Below are 12,926 nucleotides of genomic sequence, written 5' to 3'. Positions count from 1 at the left end.
AAGGCCTTGACAGCTGTGCAGAAAGAAACACAAGATTTCCACATGTTATCTCCTATCATGCATTTCACTTTCTGTATTTACACTTCCCTGCCACATACTTTATGGCTCCATTTATTTGGAAGGAATTATGCAAGAATCATACTCCTTGCATTTAAACAGAAGAAAGCCCTGAAGACGGGTGCTAAAATGGCACAGTACTTGGCATACATTTCTGGGTTCAAATATATCTGCTATGACAAGCCATTTATATAAGCTTCATAAATTTACATTGCTCTTTAAGACGACAGGATGTTCAGTCTCTTCCTATAAGAGCTTGCAGCCTGAACAAGACAAGACAAAAGGCATGGACCTTGTTAAGGAGTCAGTAAAGCATAGGCTTTAAAATATTTGTCAATTAATGGGTATGATTTATCAGCCATAGGCTTAAAATGTGCATTTTTAAAGCGCTGTCCCCAGTTGAGAGGATTTCAGTGCTGATTTCATTTTTGTTAGCAATCTGTGTAGATTATCTGCATTTAAGCAGTGCATTCCAGCTTACTTTCTAAACCATCAATTGCTCTTCCGTGCAATTTGTCGAGGAGAAATGTGAACTCCATTAGTTTTCACAGAAATACCACCTTTGTAGAAATTGTATAGGGTTGTATCCAATCCTGGCCATCTGAACATAAATTACTGGCAGAATGGTTTTCCCCTGTCCCCCAAACCCCCTGTTCCCCAGCCCTCCAGAGCAGATTTGGGGGCATGGGGGGTGCAGAGGGAGGAAAGAAAGGAGAAATCAGAAATTCTCTCATGTGACATTGGTTTTAAGTCTACGTATTTATTTTAGATGGTTAAGAAGAATAACCCAGGTTTTGATCCTTTGACAGCCCTGGTACAAACAGCTGGTGATGTTTATCTCAAAAGGTAACGAAGTGTATCAGAATGCAAAACCTTCATCTGCCCCTTGCTGGTTTTGATCAGGCTGCATGAGCTGAAGCGTCTACTGTTCTGGCTGAAATAAGCAGGGAAGTGAAGTTGCAATATGTCTTTCTTTTCCATCGCCATATTGTATTCATTTGTTTGTAATTTACTGGTAGATTCCAGAAGAACATGATTTGGAGAGCCAGGTCCGCAAAGAGAGAGAGTGGCGGTTTCTGCGCAATGCCCGAGTACGAAAGCAAGCACAGAAAATCATTCAAAAAGGTGATCACCTCTTCCCAGCCCCCACTCCCTGGTATATCTCTGGCACCAAGGAGAATGGTTAATCATTCTTGTTCATGGTGCTATGAACAAGAACACTGTCCATAAGCTATCTATCAGGCCAGTGCGGCTGATCTCTTCAATGGCTTTCGATCACAACAGCAATTTGTTATGCTAGGATAACATAGAATAGTGTGCTTTGGGATTTTGGCCTTTTTCTTCATAGGTGAAGCATATGGGAATAAGAGACTTACAGTCTTAGACTTAGTTTCTAGCCATGGGGTTAGAAAAAACAATTTTCATTTTTCTGTCTGCCAGACAGCCCAAGATTTGCCATTTCAGATGGAAGAAATGGGATTTGTTCCTTTGGTATATATACATAGTACATAAGCCTATTGAATTGTTTATGTCAATTGTTATTCCGTGTGAACAATCTTATGAGTTAGAAGTATGCATGTTCACAATCATATGTGGTGTGGAATACAGAGGCAAGGTCAAGACATCCCTGCAGACATTCTGTCTGTCTTTGGTAAACTTCCAGGGCCTCAGTTGTAAAACAGTGACATTTAAACTAGGGGCAATATCCAACAGGACCACTTTGCCTCCACTGGTTCCATTATGCTCACAGGTCTCACCACTTGTGCAATGGGACTTTGCACTTCTAAAAATAGTCCTAGAGATGAGTGGAAACGCTCATTTCCGGATAGGGACATGTCAGCGGAACTCCTTTCTGTGAGCTCTGCTGACCTGCCCCATTCCAGAAATGAGTGTTTTGCTCGTTTCAGGTTATGTTTACAACAAAAGGATCCTGCAAGTGCATGGGGACAGGATACTGCCCTAAGTCTTTTTTTTTTCACCTTGTGTCTATAAATCAGTTTGAAGAAGATACTGAAATTGGAATGTACGTATGCATTTAAAGTAACTCTTGTTTGTCTTACTAATGGCACAATCCTACGCATGTTTAGACAGAAAAATGTCCTACAACTCCCAGGATTCTCCAGCTGGCGATGCTGGCTGGGGAATGCTGGGGGTTGTAGGACTTTTTTCTGTCTAAACATGCATAGGATTGCGCTCTAAGTTACCTATTTTAACATGTTACCACATTCCAGACTAAAAGGCATTCTTGTTGTCTTAGTGTGAAATTGCCCCACCTCATGAAAGATTATGGAATGCTTGGATAGCATGATAAGCCAGTTGATATTCCTGGTCAGAGTGTGGAGAACTGCCTCCTAACACTGAGAGCCAAATTCAGCCATATCAAGGAGACACCAAATTAAGTTCCTCTTGAGACGTTCAGACCCTTTATGTAAACCCCTCTTCTTACTGCACTTACAGTTAAAAATGCATCACCCTGTCCACTGGCCAGCATCTTTTCAGGATTCTCTGAATTTTGTTAATTTTTAATGTATTTATGTGTGGTTTTTAGAGTCATCATATAAGGTCAGAACATCAATAAGATACATAACAATTTCAGTGTAGATTTTAAAATCCTTCCATTATGCTGCCTTTACAGCATAGCCCATTCATGTCTCTTCAGCTGATTAGTGGCATCCCAGGAAATCCCAACAGGTGCAGTCTTACTAGTCTAGCGCCCAGATCTTCTTTCCAGAGAAGTGCCCAAGTGACCCAAAGACACTTGTAGCTGTTCAAGACAAACAAAATATCTTCTTTAGTCTTAACAGGGGTGGGGAAAAATAAAAGCATCGGAGAGGTGGCTTTGATGACGGATCAAAACTGACATTCAGCAGCTGAAGTAAGGTTTTTTCCTTTTTAGCAATTGACCATGATAGTGTTTAAATGTATGCATCTACTGCGTAGCCTTGACCCTGAACACAAATAGTTGAGATTTTGGGCAGCCTTGCCAATCAGAGATGACATGCCCACCCAAGAGGCAAAGCATCCAGCACAAAATGGATTGCTCAGAGGCATTCTGGCCTTTCTTCTCTGTCCTGTAAAACTTGGATGGATGTTGCAGCTTAGTTTCAAGAAAGTGTATTCAGGCAAAATGCCAGCATTACTGCCTTATCCAAAGGGCAGAGTCAGAGTTTGATATGTGTCTAATGCTGCTGGGGTTGTCAGCTATGGCAAATTGCTTGTGTTCTGCAAGAGTCTGCTGGATCCCCTTTACGTTCACAAGACGCCTAAAGGACTCCAGTATCTCATAGCTTTATGGAGACCCTAAATGATGGTTTATTGATATCCTGTCATATTTCTGCAATGTTTCTTATATGTGGCCGCTTTTACACTTGTAGCTTCTTCCTTTTAGTATACTTTGAGAGTTCACATTTCATAAGCATATATATTCCGTACTACGGATGCAATGAATATGAACTTGAGCACACTCCGGGAGAGAGCGCAGGACAGGAAGGCCTGGCGTGCTATGGTCCATGGGGTCACGAAGAGTCGGACACGACTGAACGACTGAACGACTGAACAACAACAACAACAACAACTATAGTGAAAGCTCATTTTGCTTATTTATAACTCTATACATTTATGAAGCAACAGTCAGGCTGTGGGCTTTATTGTTTAATGACAGAGAATTTGAATTCCCTGTATCTTGCTGAAGAGTCCTCTTAATTTCACATAGCTGTGTTTGGATTTGAGGGAGTGAATTTGTGCTGCTCACCTATACTGTCATTTTCAGCACAGCTCAAGATTGCTGTCACCAGGGATGAGAAAATTTGGGTGCTTTCCCATCTTGAGATGTCAGCTGGGGAAAGATTAGTGTGAAATATTAATCTGCTGAGAGATGGTCTGTCTCTCACGTACAGCTCAGTCCTTTGAAACCTGGTAGGCTTGAGTCAGCAGAGAAGAGAGCCTCAAGGATTTTTTTAAAAAATGGAATGGTGCACACAACTGTGCAAGCAACTGAGATAGCCAGTTTCAGAACAGTGTAGGAGGTTTTTCTTTTTGTCACGAGAGAAGCTTTCTTTTTCTTTTTTTGCTTCAGCAAGCCTACCATATGCCTTCTCCCCTTCACCTAAGACTCTTCATGACCACCTCTTCTTGTTGTTCAGTCGTTCAGTCGTGTCCGACTCTTCGTGACCCCATGGACCATAGCACGCCAGGCCTTCCTGTCCTGCGCTGTCTCCCGGAGTGTGCTCAAGTTCATATTCATGGCATCGGTGATGCTATCTAGCCATCTCATCCTCTGTCGTCCCCTTCTCCTTTTGCCTTCAGTCTTTCCCAGCATCAGGGTCTTTTCCAGAGAGTTTTCTCTTCTTATTAGGTGGCCAAAATATTTCAGCTTCAGCTTCAGGATCTGTCCTTCCAATGAGCACTCAGGCTTGATTTCCTTTAGGATGGACTGATTTGACCTCCTTGCAGTCCAGGGGACTCGTAAGAGTCTTCTCCAGCACCACAGTTCGAAAGCATCAATTCTTCGGCGCTCAGCCTTCCTTATAGTCCAGCTCTCACAGCCATACATTACTACTGGGAAAACCATAGCTTTGATTAGACGGACCTTTGTCAGCAAGGTGATGTCTCTGCTTCTTACTATGCTGTCTAGGTGTGCCATAGCTTTCCTCCCAAGGAGCAAGCGTCTTTTAATTTCATGGCTACAGTCACCATCTGCGGTGATCTTGGAGCCCAAGAAAGTGAAATCTGTCACTGCTTCCATTTCTTCCCCTTCTATATGCCAGGAAGTGATGGGGCCAGATGCCATGATCTTCGTTTTTTTAATGTTGAGTTTCAAACCAGCTTTTGCACTCTCCTCTTTCACACTCAACAAGAGGCTCTTGAGATCCTCTTCGCTTTCTGCCATTAGGGTGGTATCGTCTGCATATCGGAGGTTGTTGATAATTCTCCCGGCAATCTTAATTCCGACCTCTGATTCATCCAACCCAGCGTTTCTCATGATGTACTCTGCATATAAGTTAAATAAGCAGGGTGACAATATGCAGCCTTATCGTACTCCTTTCCCAATTTTGAACCACTCGGTTGTTCCATGTCTGGTTCTTACTGTTGCTTCTTGACCCTCATACAGGTTTCTCAGGAGACAGGTAAGGTGGTCTGGTACTCCCATCACTTTCAGAATTTGCCACAGTTTGTTGTGATCCACACAATCAAAGGCTTTAGCGTAGTCAATGAAGCAGAAATAGACGTTTTTCTGGAATTCTCTTGCTTTCTCCATGATCCAGCGAACGTTGGTGATTTGATCTCTAGTTCCTCTGCCTCTTCGAAACCCAGGTTGTACTTCCGGTAGTTCTCGGTTCACATACTGCTGAAGCCTAGCTTGTAGGATTTTGAGCATCACCTTGCTGGCATGTGAAATGAGCGCAATTGTACGGTAGTTTGAACACTCTTTGGCGTTGCCCTTCTTTGGAATTGGAATGTAAACTGACCTTTTCCAGTCTTGTCGCCACTGTTAAGTGTTCCAAATTTGTTGGCATATTGAGTGCAGCACTTTTAACAGCATCATCTTTTAGGATTTTAAATAGCTCAGCTGGAATACAGTCATCTCCGCTAGCTTTGTTGTTACTAATGCTTCCTAAGGCCCACTTGACTTCACTCTCTAGGATGTCCGGCTCAAGTTCAGTGACCGCACTGTCATGGCTATCAGGGACATTCAGATCTTTCCTGTATAGTTCTTCTGTGTATTCTTGCCACCTCTTCTTAATCTCATCTGCTTCTGTTAGGTCCCTGCCTTCTTTGTCCTTTATCATGCCCGTCTTTGCACAAAACGTTCCCTTGAGATCTCCAATTTTCTTGAAGAGATCTCTAGTCTTTCCCATTCTGTTGTTTTCCTCGATTTCTTTGCATTGTTCATTTAAGAAGGCCTTCTTGTCTCTCCTTGCTATTCTCTGGAACTCGGCATTCAGTTGGATATATCTTCCCCTTTCTCCCTTGCTTTTCACTTCCCTTCTTTCTTCAGCTACTTGTAAAGCCTCATCAGACAGCCACTTGGCTTTCTTGCATTTCTTTTTCCTTGGGATGGATTGAGTTGCTGCCTCCTGAACAATGTTACGGACCTCCGTCCATAGATCCTCAGGCACTCTGTCTATCAGGTCTAATCCCTGAAATCCATTCCTCACCTCCACAGTATATTCATAAGGGATATGATTTAGGTCATACCTGAATGGTGTAGTGGTTTTCCCTACGTTCTTCAATTTAAGCTGAAATTTTGCAACAAGAAGCTCATGATCTGAGCCATAGTCAGCTCCAGGTCTTGTTTTTACTGACTGTATAGATCTTTGACTGCAACTGACATAATCAATCTGATTTCGATATTGACCATCTGGTGATGTCCATGTGTAGAGTCATCTCTGGTGCTGTTGGAAAAGAGTGTTTGCTATGATCAGCGTGTTCTCTTGGCAAAACTCTATTAGCTTTTGTCCTGCTTCATTTAGTACACCAAGGCCATGCCTGCCTGTTATCCTGGTTATTTCTTGACTTCCTACTTTAGCATTCCAATCCCCTATGATGAAGAGGACATCTTTGTTTGGTGTTAGTTCTAGAAGGTGTTGTAGGTCTTCATAGATCCGATCAACCTCAGCTCCTTCGGCATCAGTGGTTGGGGCATAGACCTGAATTACTGTGATGTTGAATGGTTTGCCTTGGATTCGTACTGAGATCATTCTATCATTTTTAAGATTGTACCCCAGTACTGCTTTTCCCACCCTTTTGTTGACTATGAGTGCTACTCCATTTCTTCTAAGGGATTCTTGCCCACAGTAGTAGATATGATGGTCACCTGAATTAAATTCGCCCATGCCTGTCCATTTTAGTTCGCTGATTCCCAAGATGTCGATGTTCAATCTTGCCATCTCATGTTTGACCACCTCCAGCTTACCTTGATTCATTGATCTGACATTCCAGGTTCCTCAACAATATTGTTCTTTACAGCATCGGATTTTCTTTTCACCACCAGACACATCCACAGCTGAGTGTCCTTTCGGCTTTGGCCCAGCCGCTTCACCCTTTCTGGCGCTACTTGGAAATACCCTCTGCTCTTCCCCAGTAGTATACTGGACACCTTCCGACCTGAGGGTCTCATCTTCCGGCGTCATCTCTTTCAGCCTTGTGATACGTTCCATGGGGTTTTCTTGGCAGGAATACTGGAGTGGGTTGCCATTTCCTTCTCCAGTGGACCACATTTTGTCAGAACTCTCTGCCATGACCTGTCTGTCTTGGGTGGCCCTGCACGGCATAGCTTATGGCTTCACTGAGTTATGCAAGCCCCTTCGCCACAACAAGGCAGTGATCCATGAAGGGGACCACCTCTACCCTGAAGCTTTGAACACTTGGGCAGCGCATGAAGTTGTGAACTCTTAGCATATAGCAGCTTTCCCCAACCTGGCGCCCTCGAGATGTGATGGACTGCAACTCTCATAACTCCCAGCCAGCATAGCCATCTAGAGGATGCCACGCCAGGTTAGGGAAGACTGGCACATTGCATTAAAAGTTGTGAGATCTTTAAAAGCACTTTATTTCACAGATGCTTAGTAGTAATGGAAACCCTGGGAGTTCCTTGGTGCCATCTCTTTTGAAAATCTGCTTCCATTAATGCAAAGATAAATGGTCAGATTTGCTTTACACTGGAACTCTGGAAAGTCATGCTGTTGTGTGAGTTTGCCATTAATATCTAGGGAACTTTGGGCCATTTTCAGGTATGAAATCTTGGTGCCTGTTACAGTTGTACATTGTTTTGTAATGAAATGGACTCCTGACATTTTAGTGATGTGTACTTTTCTCACCTTTTCCAGGGCATTCACTATACCCTGGAATAGGTATCTAACCTGTCACAAACATTTTGCCTGCTAACTAATCTGTTCTCATCATAGCCTTGCAGCATCCTGCTGTCAAAATCTGAGGAGCTTTATAAGATCTTACATTTATCAGGGATGGAACACAATGTTAGGAGAGGAGTGTCAAGCAATGAAGACAACTTGGCAGCCCTTCCCTATGCTCTCACACAAGAACTAGATATGTAATGCTGGAAGAAATCAAGCACATCACTTAGGCCCTTGTTGGGTGATGTTTTCATTTTTTGTCTTGACTGAAGACAAATTAATATAGCCTGGAGAGTACCATAGCCTGGGAGCCCCCTTTGTAAAGCAATAAACTATGTCTCTTCAATGCAATTTGAATATTGGATGTTGATATCAGTATTCTTTCTGGTTTTCTCCTCATGCTTTCTAGGTATTTCACGGCTAGATGATCAAATCTTTCTGAACAGGAATCCTGGCATGCCCTCAGTGGTCAAGTTTCACCCATTCACCCCATGTATAGCAGTGGCTGACAAAGATAGCATCTGGTAAGACACTGATATTTTAAAGTGACATGAGCCTATTTGAGCTGGTGTCTTGTTCTTGGTGCTAAAGAAAAGTCTTATAAGTACAATATTATTATGCCCAAATTTGTTACAGACCTTTATAAACAAATTTCAGCCTTATTACTCAGTCTGCAGAAACTGGAGGTAAAGCGAAGAGACATTAATCAAGAGTTGTTAAATACTTGGGCAGTGGAGAATACATCCGATATGGAGCCAGTCTATCTAATAGCATATGGTATCCTGTATACTTAAATCCAGCTTGGTATATGAATTTCACTATCTAACTTTTTATTTGCTTGTGTGTTTTTTCTCCCTTTCCTAGTTTTTGGGATTGGGAAAAGGGGGAAAAGCTGGACTATTTTCATAATGGAAACCCACGCTATACTAGGATCACTGCCATGGAATATTTGAATGGACAAGACTGTTCTCTACTCCTGACTGCTACAGGTGGGCATGACTACATTTATGAAAGGAGAAGAAGAGAGGGAGCAGAAGTACCTGAACTGTTCTCTGCCATATCATCCTATTAATAGATCTGGTCCTGCAATTCATTTACTCTTAGACATGTCCATAGGCATGCTTCCCTATTTTATTTTTTAATAAAGAGAGCCACTCGACAGGTCTTTTATTTATTTTTCTGAATTAGAAATGAAAACTTCCTTAGCTCCTTATTCTGGGTGATTTCCGTGCACCCTGCCAACAGGCTTTTGAATCATCCAGAGGACGCTTACAACTCACTTGGAACATCACAAGCAACCATTTGAGAATCACCCTGTGTGTGTCTCACTGTTCTCTGCCCCAGCCCTCATTTCTTCCCATATATGGAAAATGTTTCAGAAATTGGAGGAAATCCTAGTATTAGCCTACCTCCCATACCATTCTTCTGGCACTAATTGCAGTTACTAATATTTGCCTTATAACTCAAAACCATCAAACATGGGAAGGAAGTACATGAGTTATACTGCCAGACAAGTTCCTGTCTATGACTGGGACCAGGGAGGAGGGGCTATGTGGCATTCTGCTTCTGTAATTAAGAGAGAAACCCTCAAAAATCTTATTAGAAAGTGTCTGGAGTCTTCCATAGATGCTGACTACTGCTGCCTGCTTTCTATTAAGAAACTGTTTTGGTGAAAGTAGTCTGAAGCTGCATGAGCTTAATAGAAGAGCAAAATCAGTAATAACAATGAGTGAATGGCTCTGAAATATGTGGCAGTCACCCAACATTTTCTTCTCCTCTCTTGTCTACTGCTACATAAATGCCAGGGTGGATATTGCCCTATATTTTTCCTTTCTGTCCTTCCTTCAAGATGATGGTGCTATAAGGGTGTGGAAAAACTTTGCCGACCTGGAGAAGAATCCAGAGATGGTAACAGCTTGGCAGGGCTTGTCGGACATGCTACCGACGACACGTGGTAGGTATGACGTAACACCCTATCTGGATTTGAAGGGGCAAAAATAACTTGCCATGGTTTGGAGTAGGGCTGGGGTAACATGGAGTAGTACTCTCTGCTTCTGCCTTCATTAATATCAATCTTTGGCCTTTATGGAGTGACCTGAAGAGAGATTTCTTTCCCACCATTTTTAAAAACAAATAATAAACACAAACCTAAATAATGATGCCAGGTGGGGAATAGATACAGCAACAATCTTTTTCGTAGTGCTGAATAGAGAAGTGCAGCTGCGTTCTCCTTCCTGGACTGCACTGGAGTTGCATCGCTGGAGGTCAGATCTAACTTTTTTTTGCTTCTAGGTAGAGAATTGTTGTGTAAGTGTGTACTGAGCACTGCCCTTCCTTGAACTTGTTATAGCAGCTGGTTATCTTCTCTCAGTTTGGGGTTTACCCAAAAGCTCACCTCTTGCTGCTCTCTTTTTTGTTTGCTTGTTCACCCTTGGCCCAGCCTTGCATGCTTTCCATATGACCTTGCTCAGCCTGCTTTGAATTTAGCACATCCAGCTCCACTTGCAGTACTTCCTGCCATTTATTGCAGATGAGGATGGGGGGTGGGAAGTGTTGTTAAGAGGAGAATGGGAAATGCCACAGTAAAGATGGTAGTTCAAGTAGATATAAATGGCCTAAGCATGTTAAGAATCTAGGCAGAGCTAGATGTAAACGAGAGACCCATCACTAAGCAGGCCTGGCTGAGGCAGGGTTAGGTGACCAAAAATAAACTCTGCCAAGTGCTGTAACAAAAGGTACTTGCTCTGCTTCCAAGACACGATGAGTCATTAATGCTCGGACAGCTCTTATTTCTGAGTCTGTGTATGTCATCACTGGAGCCTGACACCTGCTTATTTGAAAACTTCCTGTTTCTAAACTAGTACTTTGCTAGCCCTTTAAAATATTTGTGCTGGCACAGCCAGTAAGTAGTAATGGTTTGACATGTCAAAATAAAAATCTATGCCCTTTGAACATTAAGGATTTTACATTTCAGTAGCACTGCCTACATGTTTTTCTTTAATGTCATCTTCTTTCACATTGCCCTGCTTTTCCTGTATAATGTGCCTTCTAGCTATTCATTGGAATTCACATGAAATGCCTCATTCATATCTAAAAACTTTGACAGCCCTTCCTCTGGTTCTTTCCATAAAAATAGGCTCTGCCTTTTTGGCCAGGGAGCTGAAAAGCTGATGTCCCTTTGCTGTAAACCCAGGCTTCTATAGCACACCATTTTATGTGCACAGAATCTGTCCTAAAGCACTGGATGTTAGGCATGTGCTATAAACTTTGATGTGGCTGAACTCCTGCAGTTTACAGGAATATCATCAGTAAGAGCAAGTAGGAACATGTGGAAAGATGCTCAGCTTGAAGTTCTTGAATTCCCTGTACTGCTTTGGGAAGAGAACAGAGCACCAAGCTCAAATCTTGTTGATCTCTCCAGGTCTTGTCTTCACTGGCCCCTTACCATGTCTTAATAGTTATTTAATGTTCATTTAATACACAAAGCACCCACCTAAGAATCAGCATAGCCATTCAATTACTGCACAGTTCAGATCATTTTATTTATTTTGTTTGCCACTAGTCATCATACTAGATACTGCAAATACAAACACAGAAAATTATCCCAATGTGGTTATAAAAGCAAAAAAAGACACATTCAAGAAATTAAGTAATGAAATCACCAAATCAGTAAAAGATTCTACATTTTAAGTCTGGTTCAATTTTGTGTGCATTTTCTCAGTCACTATCACAAGACCTTATTTCTTTAGTGATCTTTGGCAACTTACCACAAAGCAAAAAGCCTGACTTAAATTGTAATAAGTATAAACGATGCATTATCAAAAACTGGCAATAAGATTTGAGATCTAACCTTGAAATATAATAAGATAGCATTTAGTGGGATAAATCCCATGTTACATTAGCCTTACAAATATACACGAAGTTCATAACTAGGTTTAGAAAATAATCTGAGATCTTCGTGAAGAAAAGGTTTCTCTCAAAGACCAATATGTTAAACCAGAAAGATAGTTTTCTAACCTGTGTGGTTTCTTTTAAACTTTAAGGTAGGAAGAGAACCTGGTATATTATGGAAAACTTGAGGTGTATTGCTATACTCTAATATCTTCAATTCTGATCTTAATTAGTAAATTAGTAGCCAGTAAACCCTTGGTTAAGGGTTCTGGCTGAGAGTTACTATTTTTAGAAATTGGTTTAAATTGGCTACAATATCTTAAGAGTTCCTTCTTATTGTTTTATGTTACTGCATAAAAAATAGTCTGAGGATGAAGGGAAATTATATTCAGGGCTCCTTCACACAGGGCTTTTATTGCATGCTTGTGATTAGTCACTCACAGAAGTTTGCGGGTCCTTTACACAATGTTGTCAGCCTCCAGGGCATCTCCCATGGTTTTTGACCTTTATCTCACTTTTTAAAAGATTGGAGATAATGCAGTATTTAAATGAAAATCCACTTTAATGGCTGTGAGAAATTGCGCAGTTCAGCTATAACCACAGCACCATGAGGTAAATATAGGGTGGCTCCATATGATAACATACTCCCTTATGGAAAAAGGGAAGATACTCTGGGCTAGTCTTTCTCTCTCCCCCCGTCCCGAGGTTATGTCTAAGCTACCTTGCAGAGTTTTTCTATGATGGAAGGAGACGTGTATGCTGCTCTGAGCTCTTTGGAAGAACAGCAAGATAAACATGTAATATGGAGTTGATGTTACATATTCTGGGTGGTCCTCTCTGACTGGGTACATTGGGATGCCCTCTCTGCTACCTCAGTGGAGTCAACAGGATGAGGAGAAAAAGAAAAGGCATAGCAAATTCTGACAAAGCTGTCCCCCCAATTCCTATAGAGAGGCAGCAAATTCTGAGAAGGTGGCAAAGAGGCTGTGAGAACTTGCCGAGAAAGACAGCACCCCAAAATAAGCTCATGTCAGCTTGTGTGAGGGACCTGATCTTAATCCCGCAAAGAATCCAGAAGCAGAAGCCCCGGTAAATTGTGGAATAAAAAGCCGCGTGTGAAGG

The 12,926-nt window shown here is 41.9% G+C and overlaps 1 protein-coding gene across 14 annotated transcripts in view; it reads left to right on the top strand.

Moving 5' to 3' along the window:
* Positions 1–12,926, top strand: part of RPTOR (regulatory associated protein of MTOR complex 1) — a 493,211-nt gene that overhangs the window by 405,114 nt on the left and 75,171 nt on the right. For 13 of the 14 annotated variants that reach the window (XM_084837711.1, XM_084837700.1, XM_084837701.1 and 10 more), the window contains 4 exons: positions 1,077–1,182; positions 8,323–8,437; positions 8,778–8,902; positions 9,763–9,867. In XM_084837711.1, the coding sequence (XP_084693837.1) occupies positions 1,077–1,182; positions 8,323–8,437; positions 8,778–8,902; positions 9,763–9,867 (451 nt within the window). Of the gene's footprint in view, positions 1–1,076; positions 1,183–8,322; positions 8,438–8,777; positions 8,903–9,762; positions 9,872–12,926 lie in introns of all 14 variants that reach the window. The other variant, XM_084837710.1, reaches the window with a different exon arrangement.

Source organism: Heloderma suspectum, chromosome 2 (genome assembly GCF_057233095.1).
Source record: "Heloderma suspectum isolate Gila_16-S chromosome 2, 16-S_ref, whole genome shotgun sequence".
Lineage (NCBI taxonomy): Eukaryota > Metazoa > Chordata > Lepidosauria > Squamata > Helodermatidae > Heloderma > Heloderma suspectum.
Note: the sequence above shows the minus strand (reverse complement) of the source record. Positions and strands in the feature narration are given on the sequence as shown.